This window comes from Columba livia, chromosome 1 (genome assembly GCF_036013475.1).
Source record: "Columba livia isolate bColLiv1 breed racing homer chromosome 1, bColLiv1.pat.W.v2, whole genome shotgun sequence".
In the NCBI taxonomy this organism is placed as follows: domain Eukaryota; kingdom Metazoa; phylum Chordata; class Aves; order Columbiformes; family Columbidae; genus Columba; species Columba livia.
Window position 1 is genome coordinate 27,160,182 of NC_088602.1, and position 21,114 is coordinate 27,181,295.

At 43.2% G+C, this 21,114-nt stretch overlaps 1 protein-coding gene across 5 annotated transcripts; it reads left to right on the forward strand.

Moving 5' to 3' along the window:
- The first annotated feature begins 384 nt into the window (after window positions 1–384).
- Window positions 385–15,591, forward strand: SERTM1 (serine rich and transmembrane domain containing 1). Of its 5 annotated transcripts, XM_065051947.1 has the most exons (4): window positions 772–936; window positions 6,492–6,647; window positions 7,792–7,890; window positions 14,841–15,591. In XM_065051947.1, the coding sequence occupies exon 4, from the start codon at window positions 15,033–15,035 to the stop codon at window positions 15,354–15,356; it is 324 nt and encodes a 107-aa protein (XP_064908019.1). In that variant the 5' UTR covers window positions 772–936; window positions 6,492–6,647; window positions 7,792–7,890; window positions 14,841–15,032; the 3' UTR covers window positions 15,357–15,591. The 5 variants fall into 5 exon arrangements, with proteins under 5 accessions (XP_021156186.1, XP_064908008.1, XP_064908019.1 ...); XM_021300511.2 differs by lacking the exons at window positions 772–936; window positions 6,492–6,647 and adding an exon at window positions 385–556; XM_065051936.1 differs by lacking the exon at window positions 6,492–6,647 and having other exon boundaries at window positions 713–936.
- The last annotated feature ends 5,523 nt before the right edge of the window (window positions 15,592–21,114 follow it).

Below are 21,114 nucleotides of genomic sequence, written 5' to 3' on the forward strand. Positions count from 1 at the left end.
TCCAGAGTAAGTGGTATCTGTAGGTAAGACACTCTCCAAACAAACTAGCAAAGCCAGATTTTGTTCTCATTCGTGCCACTTTATAGGCATTGTCTCAGTTGGTCTTGGCATGGCTATTAATTGCCTCCCGTGTAAATGATGCCAAAGCATCCTTGAGGGTCTCAGCAGCTTTCCTGAAAACTTGGAAGCGTTTTCAGAAAGACACCTGCAAGTTTTCCCTTCCCTGGGAGCCTGCTTTTCTAACCCACCCCTTCGTTGTGCCCAGCTCCTGGTTGTGGTGCTACGATCCGACCCTCTCGCAGACTTCCTGCCACGGGGAAACCTGCATTTCCCCTGGGCTGCTCTGCCCAGTCAGGTGTAGACTTCACATGGTCTCTGGAAAAGGATCAGTCTCGGGAGCTTGATAATACGCATTTCAGCGTTATATGCTATAGGACAGCCGCGGAGTGGTGGGAACCAGGTGTCGGTGTGTGCGCTTTATGTGATGCCCGATAAATCCCGGTGACTTTCAACCTCCTCTCAGCAGCACGGCGGAGCCGTTTCTTTCTCCCCCAAGGTGAGTGAAGCACCTTGCCCGGACCGCCACGCTGGGCCCCCGCCCTTGCCACAGTACACACCGCCCCGGGACCCGACGAAGGGGCAGCGGCTGCCCTCGTCGCCCCCGCTCGCTCCAGCCTCAGCCGCCGCGCAGTGCCCCGGGGCTGGGGTGGGCGGCCGGCGGGCGGGCGGCGCGGCGGGGACGGGCGAGGGGCGGGCCGGGGGCGGTGCTCCCTCCCTCCGCGGCACCGCGGGACGGCGGCGGGAGCGGAGCGGCAACGGGAGCCGGGCGCGGTGAGCGGGGCTGGCCCCGGCGGCGGGCAGGAGGGAGCCGCGCTGCCGGTTACGCCTGAGTCGAAGCATTCCGGCGGGATCTGGCCGTTTCCCTTTGGAAGAGAGGTCTGCACTTTGGGTTTGGTTGGTTTTTTTTTGTGTTTTGTTTTTTTTTTTTTCCTCTCCCTGCCTAAATCCCGATGCGCTTTTTTCGTGCCCTGGGTTTGAGCTGAGCCGCTCCGCTGTCCGGTGCCGAAGAGGGTCCCCCAGCGGATTGTGGAAGCCGGTGTGCGCCCGGGGGGCAGCGTCTGCTCTCCGTGCCCCACCGGCTGCTGCTGCTCCGGGAGAGTCTTTTGAATGTTTTATCTTTCGTGTACCGTAATCGAAGGCATTTGATTTTCACATGCGTTTAACCTAGGTATGTGTTAGGCCTGTGCTTTGATTGTTCCCGAATATCTTTTGGAAATAACGTATTTTTGTCCTTACTTTGTGCGTTGTTAAAGTGTTTGAACTGAATGAACACTACGTTTTGGAGAAATTGCTTTTGCTGGAGGCAGAGGAGGGGGAGCACTCTGGGAGTACATGGGGACAGCATCTGGGAGTGCACTGCTTCTGGAAGGAGGGATGCAAGAGAAGGGAGGCACAGGTTGGTTTCCATTTCTGAAAGATGCTGCAGACTGGGGGGTTGATAGTGCAGTGTGTTGGGTCATCACTGTGCAAGCACATTTTTGGCTCTGTGGGTATAAAGCCTAGATTGCCACCCGTGTGCTTTTTCATATTGTTTGTGGGAAGATGACAGGAAAGGAATTGCTCTCTCTGCAAATAAATTGTAAAATGCCTATCCAGTGTGCTGGGTGAAGAGCTGAGCTTAGACAGCACAATGTGGAAACAGAAAATGGGATGGATGCACAAAAATGCACCCTTTCCAGACACCTTATGTCTAGCTAAAAGCTGCAGGCTGCTACAATATTGTTTCAGTAGTGGTAATGAAGTTTGGGACAGAGCAAGTGAAGCAAACTCTTCCTACCCTTGCAAATGCTAAACAGTTAGAGGGAAATTGTGAAAATAGTGGTAAAGGGCTGAGCATTTGTCACGTTGATTAACAGTTATATAAGCAAATATAATTAGGAATGCATATTAAGTATTATGAAATTTAATTCTCAGGTAATTATAGCGGGATGAGAGAAAGATGAATATAAGAAATATATAAAATTTGGCCCATATAGGATGTACATAGCGCTGGCAGTTTTATTCTGATAAGGGATCTAGATGTAGGACTGGTGTCTGTTTCCTTATAATTTTGCTTTTTGACTTACAATTTGGTTGTTTTGACCCTGCTCTGACTTTCTGTGCCTGAACAGACTGAAATGAGGGGCAACCTGAAACTACCAGCCTCATTCTCTCTGCTCTGATGCCTAGAAGTGCTTGTTCCCCTTAGGGATGGTTGCTGCTGATCATAGCTGAGCACTGGCTGCCTTCCTTCCCCACCTCTTCCTCAGACTGGGTTACCCACATCACCCAAGGTGGGGAAGGAGGTGCAGGCTTGTCACCCCTGCCTCCCTGTTGTTTCCCTGGCTTTCCTCAGCTCTGGGGTGCAGGCTCGCCTGCCTGCAGACTGCTACTTGCTGTGTCCAATACGTGTGCATTGCTGTCAGCACAAGAAATGCTGTAGGACCTTTAACATGTGGGGAATGGATGCTGGGCTATTTCAGCATCCAGGTGTACTCTAGTATTATCACTAAGTCGGTGAGTGTACATATATGAATATATTTGGCTTAGGAATTTGTTGCCATTTGCATCTTGTTAACCTTTTTCAGATGTAAAAGGCTGACTGTGATAGCTTGTGTCTGCCAAGTGTCTTGGTTCATAATTGGGTCTTACTGGTGCAGCGCAAATTATAAATTGTATTCTGTAAATTCCCCATCAGAGGCAGGAAGCAGCACAGTTTTCCTCCTGGCGCCCCATCTACGTGAAGCAGAAGAGGAATTAGTTCAACGACAGAGTGCATCCAGAAGTTACTGAAAAATCTGGTGTTTCTGATAGGACTGAAAACTGGAATTTAAATACTAAAAAGTCAAGATATTTTCACCTCTGCCTCCTGCACTCTCTTGCAAGCACTCTTCCCCTTGTATCTTCATGACTGCGGTTACCTCCTTCTCCTCGCTTGCGCAGAGGAAATCCTGTTACAGCATAGTCGATCCACGGCGCTGCCGCAAAAACCCACCTCTTAGCCTGCTGCTTCAGCTGCATCTCCCCTCTTTGTCAGTCCTTCTGCTGCTCCCCCTTCTCCCCTGCACCAGATACATCAGTTGCAGGCTTCACTTTCAAGTGTCCTCGATAGTCTCCCCATAGGTGATGTACCACTTCTCCTGCTTTACTGAGACATACCCCCCTGGGCTTTGATCACTCCATGCTCTCAGCATCTGTCTCCCTCAAGCTATCACCTCTGTATTTCCCCAAGCTTCACCTTGTGCTTACTTATAGCTTCGTATAGGCACCTTGTGCATAATTTCATTAATTTTCTTGATATGTCCTAGCACGTTGGCTTTTGCCATGATGCCTTCACTGGGTGTCTGGTGAGATGGTGAGACAAGCCCTCACCCGTGCTGCCACGATCCCTGTCACTGGAATTAGTCTAGCTCTGGATTTGAGCACAACAGTGTCCTCTAAAGCTGGAACACCTGAGAGGCAATGTTGCACAGATCACTCTATCTAGCACCAGCAGATGCTCTCTTTCCATGGTTTATGTTATCCTCACTTGCTCTTTTTGGCATTTCAGGTGCAACCCTGCCACCTTATGCTTACACGTTACACGTTCACCGCAAGTCCCTTTGCGATAGTGTTGTATCTTCGCATAAGTTATTGCAGACTGCTTTGCAAACAGTGACAATATTTAAATATTATGCATGCAAATACAGATATGATAATGCCATGGTCCCTTTGTCAAGGGAGGGCTTGCAACCTGCATTGGTAAAATAAGGAATGGTGTGAGGATGGAGATCTTTTCTGTTATACCATTGAGGGGAAAGAGAGAATTGAAGGACAAATCTGTTTTCTTACATCTCTTGGTAAAGCCGGCTGAGGCACCTGAGTCAGGATGCAGAGCTACAGCAAGTGGAGTTACTGTGATAGCACATCTGTGCCTAAAATTCCCTTGACATTTAAGTTCACAGTACATAGTTGGTACTGAATCTGCTTCTTTGGGATGAAAAAAAATCTGAAACAAAATTAACAGAGGTTTCTGTTGCATCAAGTATGCAAAAATTCTGTCCTAGCTTTATATTGTGTCAGGATTTCTAAGGAGGTTAAAATGAAATCCACTTGACATTTTCAAATTTGATATGGACCATACACTTTGTTTTTATAAAATATATTGAAGCCAGTGTGTCAGCTGAATTTTACCATAGGAAGGTGTTTTCTTATTACTCTGGACTCCACTTACTGACTCACAACTTCATGAGTTAAGGATTAATAACCCCATTGACTAGCAAAGTTAAGGGCCACTTATTGTTCAGCAGAGCCCCTTGCTGAAGTCTCCAGGGAGGGCTCCGGAGATGGGGGTGGATGTGCCCCCATGCAGTGTGAGGGACGGGGGCCAGCTACACTTGTCCATGCAGCCTCCTCGTCCTGCCCGATGCCGTGCCACAGCACTAAAGGCGACAATAGAGACCTTAAATCCATTCACTTCCAGATTTAGCCACATTTTGTCCATAAACTGTATTCCTGGTAGGTGAAGGAGGTAGTGCCTGATATGTCCAAGAGTTTTTCCTCCTTTACCTGGAGGGATGCTGAACCTGAGAGTCTGAGCAAGTTGTTGGCTTCACAGGTGAGTGTGATGGAGAATGAAAGCAAGCTCTGGTAACAAGGATGCCTTGCCCTGGGGCTTGATATTTTAGCTGCTATGTTTTGTTCTGAGTAAATGACGTGGAGGAGCTTGAGCACTGCCCTATGAGAAGTCTGCTGTCTCAAATACAAAAGGTGGTTATCAGGAGCCAGGCATGAGCTAACAAAGCTTAATTAACTTTTGTTTGTTCTGAGATTAATTGCATCACCACCACCCCCCAAAATGTGCTGGGTGGCATCTTCTCCCGAGAGGCTTATCAGAGTTGGTGGGATGCTCCACACAGCCACTTGCAGCCTCTGTGGGGAGGGGTAGCAGGAACGGGATGTCTCAACCATGAAAGAAAATGGCAAGACAGAAGGAGCTGAAATAATTTCATATACTTGTTCCACTGAGGGAAACAGGCTTTAACTGATTTATTTATTTATTTGGTTGGTTGGTTGGTTTTGGTTTTGGTTTTTTTACCTTCTTTTCTTTTTGCCCTGTGGAAAAGTACATTTCCTATTAAGCAGCCATTCCACCCTACACTGAATTTTCTGTTCAAACAAAACTTTCCAATTGGGTGTTGCAAGAGATCAAGCAAGAAGTCATTCCACAAAATGCAGAAATTAAAGAATCCTGATAGCCACCGATTTCTCCCTCCTCCCTGGCTAACCTTGCCCTGGACCTCCTGTCCAGCCTGCTGGCTCCAAAGGCATCTGTGTTCTGTTACTGTGGCAGTGACATCTCAGTGACTGTGTCTGACTATAGCAGTCAATTACTGAGATCTAAAGCTGTTAGGGGGAACCAAATGGCTGTGTGAACCTTTGTGTCTCCTCTTCCTGATCATCTGCTGTCATTAAACTTTGGGAGCTCGACTGTCTTTTGAGTTTTCTGTCTGGGGTTGAATTTGTCTGAAAGTGGCCAATGAGAACAAAAGATATTCGTAGTGGGAACAAAGGGAATAAAGCTGGGGCTGAACACTGAGAAGTCAAATATGACCCAACACTATGGTCAGCAAAGAGTGAGCTTTTGGGTTTGTTGGTTTGTTTTGGTTCGGTTTGTTTTTTTCAGCAAGCTGTAATCTTCTGATATTTTTAACAAAAGTGGGAAATAATTATTTTTAGCAAACCAGCATATGAGGGAGACTGATTTTCCTCAGGACTGCATATCCTTTGTGTGGGATTCAGACTCGCAGTCCCATGCTAGAAGTAGGACCAGGGAGGATCCCATTTCCCCATCTGAGGTCCCAGATGTACAGCAATGAGACTCTTTTCCCCATTTACATCCTGAGAGACACAGGGAACAGATTGGTCCCAGTTCCCCACCTGTCTTACTGGAAGTGGGACTAAATACAGTGTTTGGGCCAAATCCTGCTGTGCCAGAACTTGGTCAGTGCAAGCCTGGCTGTGGGCTACTGCTGCAGCTGTGAAAGACATTAGGCTGGTGCAAGAAGGATGAAGGATGGTGGGATACAACTGTGTATGCCAAGGGGTCTCCTGTAAATAAGCTTATTGATGTTCTGGTACCAATATTTCTGTATTTTTCAAAGGTAATTGAAAGCTCAGACCTCTCCATCTAACTGTGTACATTCACCATTTGAATACGAATGCACACATTTAAAGAGACTTGAGGATGTATTGTGTTTTGCACTGCATCTCTGGCATGCTTAATCAGCTCAAGATTTGGTAGGCTCTGTTCCCTTCACCTTGCTGAGGACTGAGGCATTGTATTGAATGAAGGGCTAAATGGGCAGGAGCATCGCTCTGTATCTGGGGGGAGAGGGACTAAAGAAGATCCTGGAGAGACCAGAAGAGAGATAGAAAATAAGCAAAATTATTTATATTTATTTTGTTCAAAGGTATAGTCCCTATGGCAGAGATCCATGCCTCTTTCCCCCCGGAGAGCTGTTCTGAAAGAAACAAAGGGAAGGGAAGCGTCTCTGCTACGAGCAGACAAAACTGAAGGGCATAAGATCGAGCGTTTTGTTACATGAGGCAGATTTGCCAGAGAAGAGGTATGTCGCGGCTGTGGCATCCCTGTCTCCATCCCAATACCACCACCTGCCTCAGCCTACCTGCTCCTGGGCAAGGCGATGGGGTGCATGTCCTCGCATCCAGAGAACATGCTGGGTCCATTGCCAGGAAAGCCAACCTCGGGGTTCACCTGCAGCCTCCCACCTCTCCTTCTGCACGGGAGGTGGTCAGGAAGCTGTCTGACTCCTGTTGGGTGGAACATTAGTATAATCAATGTTATCAAAACATTTGGATTTCAATAGTGCTGACTTTTAACAGCTGCACTAGATAATTTTCTTTATTGAACTTGGACAGGCTTAAACCATAAATGATTCAGTGATTGAAGGGATGAAAGCAACACAACAATGCATTAACATTCATCCCCAGAGATCTGCTTCTCTAATGCAGTTCAAACCAAATGTGCTGAAAGGGTAGAGCTGTGAGATGTGTAATGATTGTGCAAGTGTTTTTTCTTTCCCAACGGGGAGGATCTTTTTGAAAGTGGCCCTACTTCTGCTTTAATCTGCATTGCCTGGGATTGTTTCTTCATATATAATCAATTTAATTTGCTTTATTAAAAACAGTTCGGGGCCACATTTTAATTTTATGTATTGAGTGAATGTAGCACACAAAGATCTGCTAGCTATCCTTGTGCATATACAGTATTCAGTTTGGGGGTTTCAGGTAAGTGAACTTAAACTGCAGATTGTCTAAAATAAAGAGAATGAATAAATAATGGTGTGTAATCCAGAACGACCAGATTCCTGGCAGGAGTCTTTAGGGAACAATGTGAAATGGAGGGCAGATACAGGGGTTCAGTGCTTAAAAGCAGTGCCAGGGGACAGCAGGTTCTCTTGGTCCTGGAACACTCTACAGAAGAAGAGAAAGGTGTTGAGGCATGGCTGTAAAACAGAGATCAAGAGGCAAGCATGCTTTTGATATTATACATGCAATGCTATAACTGGCCAGCAGAAGGACGTGGCTAGCAGAAATAAAACATAAGCCAGGATTCCAGTTGGCTTGTTTTCCCCTGAAATTTGTGGCACTGAGAGCAGTAAAAATTCAGGACTTTTCCTCCCTTTACATTTTTTTTTTCATTAATGTAGTTGTTACTAAACTCTTCAGCTTTGATTTGGTTTTTTATAGGGGCTGTTCTCAGCATGCAGTCCCTTTAGATTCGTCTGTGATAACCAACCACATCCTGCGCATTGGACATTTGGCTTGCATCCCTGTATCTTCCTGCTTGTAAGTATTTTATTCATTCACTTTCCTTGTTTTTCTCTTACTTATAAGGAGCAGATTCAATTGACAGTCTGTAGGTCTGATCCCAGGTCATGATGTCTTTGCTTTACATTGACATAAATATCTCTATAATGTGCGGATTCATGGGAAATGTAAATGATACAAGCACTTGATCCTACCTGAATTAATCTAAGTATGCTTATAGCTCTGTGAGTTTCTTTTCCCAGCCCCACACAAAACCCCAAACAAAATATAACTTGATTTTAACCTGCAAACAAGCCATCTGGGCACTTGTTTTCTTAGATTTTAAAAGTCATGTTTAAATAATATTAAATCATAATAAAAATGAAATTAGGTAATAAATTAAGAGCAAGACTTTGCTTGTGGCAGGAAATAGTTTTTCCTTCTCCATGTGTGTACTTCTTTTTTTTTTTGAGTCATTTTTTTTTTTCAAGAAGTATTAAGGATCGTATCCTTGTTAAACCCCAAGCGAGCAGTTATTCTTTGCCTTTCCTAATTACATTTTCAATGGAATGTTGTTAACTTATTTTTCTGTCTAGATCTACTGTCTAGTGTAGTTGTGTGATGTTAAATTGCTACATTTTACCAGTCTAGAGTAAATTGCTTTCAAAGCTGAAAGGTTCCCTTTATATAAAGTCCATTCAGTCTTTTGGTATAAGCATACAAACATATTTTTAATGGCTTTAAATGCTTTGTGTTACATGCTAGCTGGAAGGATTATATGTGGCGATATAGTCCTATATGGTAAGGGAAATAAATATACAAAACAAAGACAAAAAAATTAAACCAGAAGCTTGCTGGCCTCCATACATAGATCAAATTAGCAAAGGTCATGAGAAACCTTAATTTTTTTAATAGATCTAGTGAAAACTCGCTGCCAGCTTTTAGAAGTAATCACTATGATAAGAGAACTTGAAGGGCAAGAGACCTTTAGGGATGAGGAGGTTTCATCCTGGAACTGACATCGCTGTATCACCTGGGAACCTGCACAGTCTTCCTCCTGTTGTTCCTGCCCTGATGCTGAACAAAGGAGAGGTGGTTCTTGTTTCAGGTCATAAGGGGATGATATCACTATCTGCTGACTCCTGCTTTAACTTTCTAAAAGGGCAGAAGAGAGCACAGAACACACTAGTGAGTTCTGTCATAGAGATACTCAGTGTCATCTCTAATGGATGTCCTCTGCCTCCCCTCACCCACTCAAAACAAAGAGCTGTCTGCCTCATACAGAATAAGACATTTTTGCACAAACCCAGAATACCATCTTGCAACGCATCTCCCTTTCCTTGCCATTTACTAGCCAGATTAATGGCCAGTCATATTGGTGTCATCTAGGATCTTCTAACCATCAGATCCTTCCTGTCCTTGAATGGCTCAAGTCATCCCTTGTGGGCACGTTGTTCCACTAGTGCGGGTCCGCTTCTTCGACCCTCATCTCCGTGTCTCACTGGACACATATGTGCAGCTGGATCTGCAGGAGGACAGCATGTGCAGGGATAATGAAACTGGGTGGCCAGAAGCTCCTTCTGCTGGCATCCCTGGACATCTGACGTGGATGAGCTTCTTCAGCTAACCTGGGTCAGCGAGTGATTCCTTGCCCTCTGCAGAGGCCCATATTTTGAAGAAGATGGTAGTAATCTATCCCTTATGTTGCACTCATCCATATACACTGGGCTGAAAACAGCCAAAAGGGTTCTAAGTTTTTAGGGAAGGCAGGCAGGCACAATTACCAGTATATGGATGGGATATGATAGCATATGATTGAACAAGGGACCTCACAGTTGTAACTGCAGTAAAGACAATTAATCTCTCCTCTGTTAGGAGTTGTTTACAATAAGGGCTTTTTAGAATACCTTCTACCTGTAAAGAAAGAGTTGATGGGAGATTGTGACAAAAATATTAGTTTATATAGCTTAAAAACGCTTATTTCCTTTGATGTCAATTTGCCTCTATGCTCTAACGTGTTGAAGCTTCTGAAATAGCCAGGGTATTTCTCAGCTTGTTTTCACAAAAAGCCAGGAAGAACCAAGAAAACAATGAGCTTATCTATGGCTGATAAACTCCTCAGAAAATGAATCTACCAGACTTACCTTCGCTTCCTGTTCCTCAGTTTTTAGGGCCTCAGTGGTTGTGAGTATGCTCTGTTAAATTATATTTCACTGAGCCTGGAGAAATAGACTTGTTGCATCAAGATATGCAGAGAAATACAATACAGGCAACTAGATGGTAAAGGATTTATGACATTTGGACTATGAAAAAGCTCTCTGTTTACTGCCTGCTATCCTGGAGAGTGCTGCAGTCTCATTTAACATTCACCTTAGACTGAACTGGAAGGTGACAACTACTATCTCAGTGATGCTCAAGATTAAATTGCACCTGTTACATATAATTTGGCACCCAAAGCATATGCTAATTGATGAGGCCTCTGCTCCTGACCACATTTCCATTTTCTGAAAAAATAAGTTTCATTACAGGTGCCATCGAAGATGCAGACAGTTGACAGCTTTGGTATGGCTACCCAGGCATGATACTGCAGGGTACCTGGGATTTACCTCTCACATAGTGGTGGCTGAAAAGTGAGAGTATACAAATGACACCATGTGCCTAGCAGAGTTTTTCCTTGTGTGCCACACTTCATATTTGTGGACTGAAGCAACAGAACAAGGTTTTACTCTCTTGTACATCTAAAAGCACCAGAGAGTGGTGGTGGAGTCTGTGCCTTCTTGGTACTGTGAGTAGTGTGCTGAAATGAGTGAATTTATCTAAGCAGTTTGTCCTTCAGAGCAGCAAGGCTGTGTAACAGTGGAGTAACAGCAGCTGGAAAACTCAGCTGGTGTTGGAAAGGCAGAGTATGATCTGAGACTTACTAGTTAAGCCAGATCCAGCTACACCACACAAATGGAAGTCCCTCAGCAGACAGGTCACAGTTCTCCTGTCCCAGGAGTTTTCAGAACTGGTTATTCAGGGATCCTTCTTCTGTCAGTGTTCCTCTTCTTCAGCAACAGCATTTTAAACTCAGTCTTTGACTTTAACCAACACAACTTTCCAAAAACAGAAGAGTGAAAGGTAGGGACCTCTACAGAATCTGAAAACTTCAGTTCCCTGGTTGAATTTCTTCATCAGTTCACAGCTCTCTGAAAGACAAGGGGTTTATTGTAGTCAGCCACTTTCTATTTTGCCATTATACTTTGAAGTCAGTGACAAAATTCCCGATAATTTTTTGGGGGACAGTTTTGGGCTTGACGTTTTGATGTTGTATTTAGTTTTCAGAAACACACAAAAGCAATTAGCAACCAAGAAAGTGAAGCTGACATCTGGCTTTATTGGTGGTTATTTCTTTGGGAAGATCAGGATGAGAGAGACAAATGGTTACGCCACTTACTTTCTTCTCCTGGCAGAAGCAGGAACCTGATCCAAAGTGGTAGCCCTGATGCACTGAATAAAACTGCTTGTGGGTCCCCCACTTGAAGGCTGGGAGGTCTGATTTACAGCATGGTGGAGGTTCCTGCAGCCCTAGGACCACATAGCTGCATTTCAGTCCAAAACAGTGTTTGCATCCTTGGCTGAGCCGGCCTGGCTGCTCTCTGGCAGGATTGCAATGCTGGAACAGCACCAGGGAACGTTATCAGGGATCAGAATCAGATCCATGTGATTTCTGTATGCATTTTGTACCTTTCTTGTGAATACAACTCAGATGTCAGGACCAGATAACGTCCACACTCTGTATGATTGTGCTGTTTTTTGCCAACAGGGTACAGATGGTTGTTAAAATCCTTTTAGACTGAGTAGGACCTTACACTTTAGGTCCATATTTTTAAATGTGTGATTAAAACAACAAAGATTTTTTTTTTTCTTCCTAAAATGTTACCCAAAGAGCCACTTTAGCTGAAGCTACATTTTATGGTGAGATTCAATTACACATCACATCACTACACAGTGTGAGTGAGGCAACTAGGATCTGGGTCATAGTAATTTGGAATCAGAGTTACAGTGTCTCTGATCTCTCTACAAAATACTCTGTTAAAAATAGCCCAGATGACATTGTTAGACCTATAAAGGCTCTGATCTAGCAAAGCAGTCACGTCTCTGCTTAACTGTGAGGTTCTGATTAGTCCTACTTAAGATCATAAATTTTCCACTAACTTCAAAGAAAGTACCATGCCAAAGTTCTTCCTTGTACCAGGGCCAAAACCGTTAATGGTAAAAGTAAAACATAGCGGATTTCAAATTTGTGAGGAATTTAAAGGCTTTTAACTTCTGGAGTGTTAAAGAATTTATGGGAACTAATTCCTTAAGTTATTATAGAGCAATTCAATTAATAATGGATCTGCTTTTCATTATGACAAGTAATGGAGGATAAACGTCTTCTATATCAAAGCTTATCTTTTAAAAAGGATAAATTGGCTATAACACACTTAACTACTTCCAGAACATGAAACACACACGTTTTGTTCTGTTAGGTAATTTTGGATCACTAAATTAAGACAGTTCAAAAGGAGTATAATCTCATAAGGATCTCTCTTTGTTCAGTCTGTTGTGAATTATTTCACAAAGTACAATAAACACTTTTTCTTGTGGAGATAAATACTATTAGAGTTATAAATGGTTTGGAGTTAGTATATTTTATGCATTAATATGAGTTATGTACTACAAGAGTAAGAATATTTTTATATGGTATTTGCAGATGCATTTTTGTACTGCGTTTCTTGTAGGCTATCAGGATGCTTGATTAAGACTACCAAAAGCTCCACAATAAAACAATAACTGCAATAAATAAACAATAAAACAACATCTGGAATGTAACCTTTTATCCATTAAAATATAGATAAGTATGTTCTAGTAAATTAATCCAGGCCAGGGCATAGGCTTGTCATCACCTCTCCTGGTGAATTAGCAAGCACACCTCCTGGCATGGTTTTGGCCAACTAGGACCCTCCAAGCAATGCCGGGATGTATTTTGGGTTAGGGTTAGCCATCGTTCATTCTCAAAGGCAGCTGTGATTTGGCCATCCTGTCCACAGGGATAAAAAGGAATTTAGCCATGTTAATGCAGTGTGGCACACAAGTTGTCCCCAAAACCAGGGAATAGCCTTAACCTCTTTTACATAGTCGCATAGATGTAGTTCTGAGGTACAGAAAATAAAATAGGGTTTAAAAACATGGAATTAGATTCTACCTACTGCTTAATGTAGTCCTTGCTTACTGAGGCATTTGCAGCATATAGCATAACCTCCTAAATTTAATTTACAGTGCAAAAGTGGGTAACTATGCAAATAACTTCAGTGACTGCAAAGCAAACTTCTTAGCATTTTCAGTGGGTGTCTCCAAGGCTTCTGTGTTCTCAGGGAAGAAACGACACCAACAGAAAAATAACTTACCCTTCTTAAGTGCCTTTAGTTCAGGCTGGTGCTTCTGTGGTCACATCTGGCATCAAAAAGTGTTGGCCTCTTGAAGAAAGAGATACTTTACTAAGTCAGCAGAGGTAGCATGTTTTAAAAGAAAAAAATTATAAGGCAGAACATTGCTGGGAGCAGTGCTGGGACACTTTCATGGGAACTCAGAGAGACACTTGGGCAGTTGTGTCACAAACAGTAGGAGAGACCCCAGACTGTCACATCGTTACTTTAAGGGCCTGATTCTGTCTCTCTGGCTAACACTGACAGTGTTTGCTCTACATTACCGTGAAAATCAGTGGGATTTTCCTCAAAGCCTCTAACTGTGATTTAGAGATAATTGTATTGAACTGGGACCACAGTACGATGCTGCAAGCAAGATCAAGATGAGAGGGACCATGCTGGGAATGTAGCTCTGTACGGATATTGTCTTCCTAGCAAGAGGAAAGCTTGCTGCCTTTCCCTGTAGTGCCTGAATATCTGCAGTGAGAGGTTGACCATGGATGGATGGATAGAAAGATTGCATGTGGACAATTATATGCAGAAAATGAGCTTCATTTCCTACCCGCTTGTGCTTTGAATTATCTGTTTTGTATCACAACAAAGGCAAGGGGTTACGCCATGTAATTCAGCTACAGCATGTCAGCTTTGTGCAAGCGACTCCCTATCACCAGGCCTTCTCTTACGCTTTCAGACTGCACCTGGGGACTGACCATGTCAGTTTAAAGAAAAGCAGCTTTTACCCTGATCTGCTCATCCTTTGCTACTCTAACCTTTGCCAGCACCCGAGCTTCCAAGTTCCAACCCAAAGTGGCTAGTGGCAAAGCTTTTTGAAAGATGGGATCTCTTCCCTGTTAGCGTTCACTGCCTTTGGATAGTCCCCTCACGTCCGCTGAGCTGCCGGGGCTGCCCGCTCCCTTGGGATTTTGCTTATAGGTGTCAGAAGCTGCAACAGTTCACTGAACCGTGCCTGCCCTTGAGATCCCCGTGGCAGCATTAGAGCAAGATGCCTTTTGATCTTTGAAATCATTTGATCTATTTCATAAATATATAGTAAGAAGGCAGGTCTGGCAGATTTTCTCATTTTGAGTACTTCTGGCAAGGCAGTATGGAGTAAGTGGCTAATGGCAGTGGATTTGTCATCCATCATGGTGTGGAGCAGCCTTGTTCTAGGTCGGGGATCTGAAGCCTTGATAGGGATTTTTTGTTCCTTGACTAGTTTTCATCCACAAGATAAATTTGGATTCCAATAAAAATTCCATATAACGTACATTTTTGATTGTGCTGTTCCTCAGTTAAACAGCTCATGATGGAGAAGGGTAAGTTTTAATTCACTGATGGGTAGGATTTCTCCTAATCCCTGCATTTTGGAAAATAGAGATATAAAGATAGCTGTTATCTAATGCTTTAAGAGTTGCAACTCTGTGCTAAGGAATAATAACTTGTAACTCTGAGGAAGTAGGTTGGTTCAGGTGCACATTACATCACAGTATCTACCAGTAAATTAATATTGCCTTTTTTTTTTTCTTTTCTTTCTTACAGTTCTGAAGGATACAATCTTACATTGTCCTGGGTTTGATCAGTAAAGGATAAATTTGATCACTGGCTGACTTGTCATCTCTTCATGGTGATGGAAAAATAGAAAATAGTTGCCTAAAATAAACCCTTGGTTATGCTGCTAAAACTATCTTTGAATCCAAGATCTGTTGTGGTTTTTAAAACACAAACCCAAAAATGTCAGAACTCGACCCTTCATCTGGATTTGTAGGAAACATGGAAAATGGGACTTTTCTGGAGCTGTATCCCACATCCCTTTCAACTTCAGTGGATTCATCGCCTGGCCGTCTATCCAACGTCTATGTCTATGTTTCTATATTCCTTAGTCTCTTAGCTTTTCTCCTTTTGCTATTGATCATTGCACTTCAGAGGCTGAAAAACATAATTTCTTCCAGTTCCTCCTACCCAGAATATAACAGTGATGCTGGAAGTTCTTTCACTAATTTAGAGGTTTGTAGCATTTCTTCCCAGCGCTCTGCTCTCTCCAACCTTTCTTCATGAAACTAAATGAAAGGGAATGCACGGGGGATGGAAGAGCTTTGTCTAGTTTCTTGGGGAGGTAGTGCATGCAACATTTGCCTTAGACTATTATGAAGAGGTGGCTTTTAAAGTTTCCTTTGTGTTTGTTTTTTGGTTTTGTTTTTGATTTTTAACTTTCCTTTTCTAGTCTTCATTTCCCCTTTTACTAATGTTTGTTTTCATTTTGTACAATGGATAATGACACTCACTCATCATTTCATGCCTGTAATAGTGATACTGTCTTCGTCACACATACATGGTGTTCATTAAGAATACTCCTGCCAAATTGTAATGTGGTTCTCACTGGATGTGTTGTTTTTCTGCTCTAGTTGTGATCCCTTCTATGGTTTTGTATCAGTAATATGCTGACTACTATTCTTTTTCCATTTTTAATTAGATAAGGACTTCTGGATGAAATCCCTATTGCAAAAGTATCAATAATCATCTGAAATTATAAATATAGTCCTTGGGACAGTTTAAAGTTGTTGATGTTATTGTTTCTGTTTTAATTCTCATGTTTTTTTCAGTATTTATTGATGTTTGTAAAACACAACTAAAATCCATTTCTTGAAGAATGTTACTTCTGTTTATTTGTACTACCAACTCATTCTGTGTAAAGTATCTGTATTTCAGTTTTTGAATCTCTTTGGTTAACTTAGTAAAGTGACTACAACAATGAAGCTCACTGCTGGATGTGTGGAGGTATTTTTGGACCTCGTTACATCTCATTTGCCTAATGACTTGCTCCTCCAGGGGGCAGCTTTTGCTGCTGAATCATAAATACCACACAACTGATCCTTTGCTGATCCTGTAGCTTATTCTTAATGGATATCAGTACAAACCGGTCATTTATTTTAGAAGATCCACATACAACAACGACAGCTGCTGTAACTGTCCTTTATGCACAAGATGCTTGTGCTCAAGTGATCAAGGCCAGCAGGGACAGAAATTTCTTGTACTGGTGAGAACTTTCTGGGACAGATTTTGTCCTTTGATTACAGAAATGCTTCTGGGGTGGAGAGGGAACACGAGGAGCTGCATAATGGCTGAGGCAGACCTGTGCTCTGACCCTCAGAAGGTGCAAGGTGTACCTGCAGGGGGTAGGAAGAGATGGGAAGGAAAAAGTCAGTGGCTCTGCACCTTTTCCCCATCAGCATAAGGAAGGGCCAGAGATGGGGGCATGAAAAATGGATGGTCTTTCACAATTTCGCTCCTTTTTGTGATGCCACAGTCTAGGTTGATTTATCCCTGCCCAAAATGTAACCCAGCACTCAATTTCTGCAGTAAAATAACTAGCAGCTCTGTGAACAGGATCCTGTGGTCAACTTGGAATTAAATCAAGCCAAACGATCGAAGAAATTATTTGAAATGCCAAGTGTGATCTGCTAGGACTGCAGGTCCACACTGTGCTGTGCAATTCCTCACTGTCCGTACTCCACCGTGTAAGCCTGGTCCTGCCACTCAAGTCCTTCCACATTTTCATAGAATCAGAATGGACATAGAATCATAGAATAGTCTGGGTTGGAAGGGACCTTCAAAGCTCATCTAGTCCAATGCTCCTGCAATGAGCAGGGACATCTTCAACTAGATCAGGCTGCTCAGAGCCCCATCCTTGAATGTCTCCATGGATGTGGCATCTACCACCTCTCTGGAATACCTGTTGCAGTATTTTCCCACTCTCATTGTAAAAAATTTCCTCCTCGTGCCTAGTCTGAATCTCCCCTCAGTTTAAAACCATTACCCCTTGTACTATTGCAACAGGCCCTGCTAAAAAGTCTGTCCCCATCTTTCCTATAGGCCCTTTTAGGTACTGAAAGGCCACAATAAGGTCTTCCTGGAGCCTTCTCTCGTCCAGGCTGAACCACCACAGCTCTGTCAGCCTGCTCTCATCAATGGAGAGACCCGAGGAATGGTATGGAAATGTCACTGCTCTTTCTGTGTCTGGTGTGACAGCACACACGGTTCTGGGCGATGGGCAGGAGCGAACAGCAACTCTTGTCCCCATGCTTGGTGCTGCTGCCCAGCAGGCTGATGGAGTAGGGATCTGCTGAAGACCTCCAGCCAGATTTGTTCTGTCAATGCGTTCATGAGCAACACATTTTGCCATTAACTACACAGGCTTTAAAAGAGAAATTTGGAAAGCCCAATGTAAATATAATCATTAGAAATACAGCTATTCAGTGCCAACCAACACACAGATGATGTTGGAGTTGATGTTTTGAATTTTTAAAAGTGAACCTACAGTATGGTATGCGGTCATGATTTTCAGTGGTGATTAGCTCCTTACCAAGGTCAAAGAACTTACTGACATATAAAGAACTTAAACCTGCACATTCTCTGAGCCAAATTGGTTTTATGAATGTATTTAGTCTCTGGAATATTTTATTCATCTAGACAAAAATTTCTTGTAAGTCACTTTTCACTGTAATTGATGACAGGCCATGGGAAAAGAGTTAACTATTTAAAAGGCATCAGGAAACATTATTTCCTCTCTGAAAGCTCTTCCAAATCCCAACCCTGTAACAGAATGTATTGGTGTGTTGACTGCTAGATAAAAATAAATTAACTGTAAATCAAGATGGAGCAACCGTTCACCTATCTTCTCTTACTGACAAAGTCATAAATTTGTTGCTTCCTTTGCTGCAAATACAGGAATTTAATCAAAACCAGAGAGGAGACCACAGGTTGAGGTGGGTGTTTGTTCCCAGTGATATGTTTCCCATTACTAGTTTATGCTTGCAGATATAGAGACATTTAATATTAAATACAGACTGTTGAAAACCTATTGGCTCTCTTCAATGAGCTGTTGTCAAGCTTCAAGAGCAAAATGTGTTTTTCAGACTACACAAAGTAGCAAAAGTCACTGAAACCACAAATTTGATTTTTCTTTGTAGTTTACTAGATAGTAATATTTTTTTTTCCACTCTGAAGGGACATATGGGACTATATACAGTCATCATGATTTCAGCTGAGTTGCACCTGTTCTCATCAGGACAGATTTGAGTAGAAACAAGTTGGATCCAACAAAATAGCATCAGGAGAAGCCACAGGTGAAAATCATGATGGCATTTTTGAAGATTACTAGTTCTTCAAGGAAGAAAACCAAAACAAAACAAAACTGAAGAATGTGAGCTTGACTTAACTTGAGAACACTGGAAGAGGCTTCCTAGAGAGGCAGTCGATATCCCAAGCCTGTCAGGGTTTAAGAGGCTTTTGGACAATGCCCTTAACAATGTGCTTTAACTTTTGGTCAGCCCTGAATTGGTCAGGCTATTGGACTAGATGATCATTGTAGGTCAAGTCCAACTGAACTATTCCATGCTGCGCTATGCTATTCTGTCTGAGCTGAAGTTGCAGGGATTTTCCACCAAGGTAAACTGCAAAATTCTTCATTTTCATAAAATGTTTATATTTTCTGCCTCTGTCTCCCCTTCTTTTCATCCCTCACTTTCCCACTCCTGGATAGGCTAGAGAAATGGGCAGAGATGAACCTCTTTCTTTCCAGCAAGGGAAAATGCAAAGTCCTGCACCTGGGGAGGAATAACTCCAGGTACCAGGACAAGCTGGGGCTGATCAGCTGGAAAACGACACAAAATTGAACACAAGCCATTAACACACTCTTGCTGCAAGGGAGGCCAGGAGGATCCTGGGCTGGATTAGAAGAAGCGCTGCCAGCAGGTGGGAGGAGGTGGTCCTTCTCACTCCTCAGCACTGATGGGACACCTGGATTGCTGTGTCCAGTTCTAGGCTCCCCAGTAGAAGAGAGATGTGAAACTGCTGCAGCAAAACCAGTGCAGGGCTACTAAGATGATTAAGGGACTGGAATATCTCTTGTATGAGGACAGGCTGAGAGAGCTGGTACTGTTTAGTCCAGAGAAGGCTCAGGAGGATCTCACCAATGTATACAAATACCTCATGGGAGGGAATGAAGAAAATTGAGCCAAGCTCTTCTCAGTGGTGCCCAGTGACAGGATAAGAGTCAATGTGCAAACTGAAACACATGTAATTCTGCTTGAACACAAGAAAACATTTTACTGTGAGGTTAGTGAAACACTGGCACAGGTTGCCCAGAGTGGCTGTGGACTCTCCATGTCTTGACCTGGGCAACCTGCCTGTAGCTGACGCTGCTTTGGGCAGGAGGGCTGGACTAGATGATCCCCTATCCATGCTGTGATTCTGTGATTCATGTCAGTGCAAAAACTCAGCAGCTTGCTGCCTCCTCCTGATATGTCTTGTCATCTCTGGAGTTGAGTAAACAACATCTTTAGTAGGGAGTGATTTGTTCAATAACTTATTCCTAAAGAGCTGGTCTGTTCTTCTCCTGCCTGCAGCCATGTGCTTTTCCAGTTTTTCCACTGCCTTTTTGTGGAGCTGATTCACATTTCACAGTTGGCTTTTGCCCTGGACCCCTGTTTTCACTAAGCCCTCTGACTGCAAGTGTGTCATTAGCTTCAGCAGTGTATGACTCCAAGACTGCATGGCTTCAGGTAGTTGCAAAGTATACCTGGAAAGCTATAGAAAGAAAAATACCAGTAAAGCATGGATGATAAAAGAACAGAAGGAGTTTCTGAATCACATGGAAAAAATATTTTTTATTTAGTTCAACAAATATGGTCCATTTAAGTGTATTTAATCAAAGAGTACCTGGTGAAGGCTATGGCCAACTCTGTATCTAAGATTAAACTACCTTGCGTTGCTGGACACCCTGGCCTTAGTATCAGGTTAACCCACCATATTCATCTGTTCTCAACATTATTGAATTATTCCCATTCCCTTCTTGAAACAGTGTCATGCTCTCCACTCAGCAATTGTCACAGAGGCATCCCAAACCAATTTAGGGAGGTGATAAGCTCCAAACAGACTTTATTCTAACCAGGACTGTTTGGCAGAAAAGCAAGTCTTCAACTCCGTGGAGAGTTTATTTCACTGAATTATTTTTCTTCTTTCAGCCCTTCTCTGTCTGCCAGCTCACCTGAAAGGTTCGTCTCTGTAAACTTGAAGTCCTGGCTGGTTTTCCTACAAATATCTTTTAACTGGGGAACAATTCTTACTCCTCTTTCTTGCAGCTTGTTTGCCCTCCCCTTTCACTCTCTAACCTTGTGGTACTCTGGTGAAGCTGAATCCCCATGGAGCATCGTGCTCCACCATACTTCAGCTTTTTTCCTTCAGAGTCTTTTTTTTTTTTGTTTCAGTGAGATCACTGGGAAAGACATCTGCATGGGAAGGTTATTTACCATGTCCCATTCTTCTTGACAGGACAGTTTTGCTGCATCTGTTATGGTTGTCTAAGGAAACATTGTGAATTACAGCCCAGCTGCTTCCCCAGCTGAATGGTCTTTTCACATCTGCAGACCCTCGTATGCTCCCAAAGACAATGTCCCCCCTCTGCGGCTACAGCACAGGACTACATGCCCCAAATTCTGGGTCCAAAAGTAGCCTTAAGAAGTCTTTTTTTTTTTTTTTCCTCCAGGACACATGGGCTTGTGCTTGCTTATGTCTTTGGCATAAGCTGCTTTATACTAAATTAACTACGCCAGCCAGTCTGATGTGCAAATGGAACCCACGTGCAATCACAGCCCCATTCTCATGCTATAAACTCCATAAAACTCCTGGCTCTGTCAGATGACAGTGGGGTGGTCCAAATTGGCCCAGATGCTGTCCCAGGTGCTGTCCCAGGCTGGGGCTCGGCCAGGGACATTTTGCAGATGCCAGATGAAGATGTTTTCACAGCTCCTCCCAG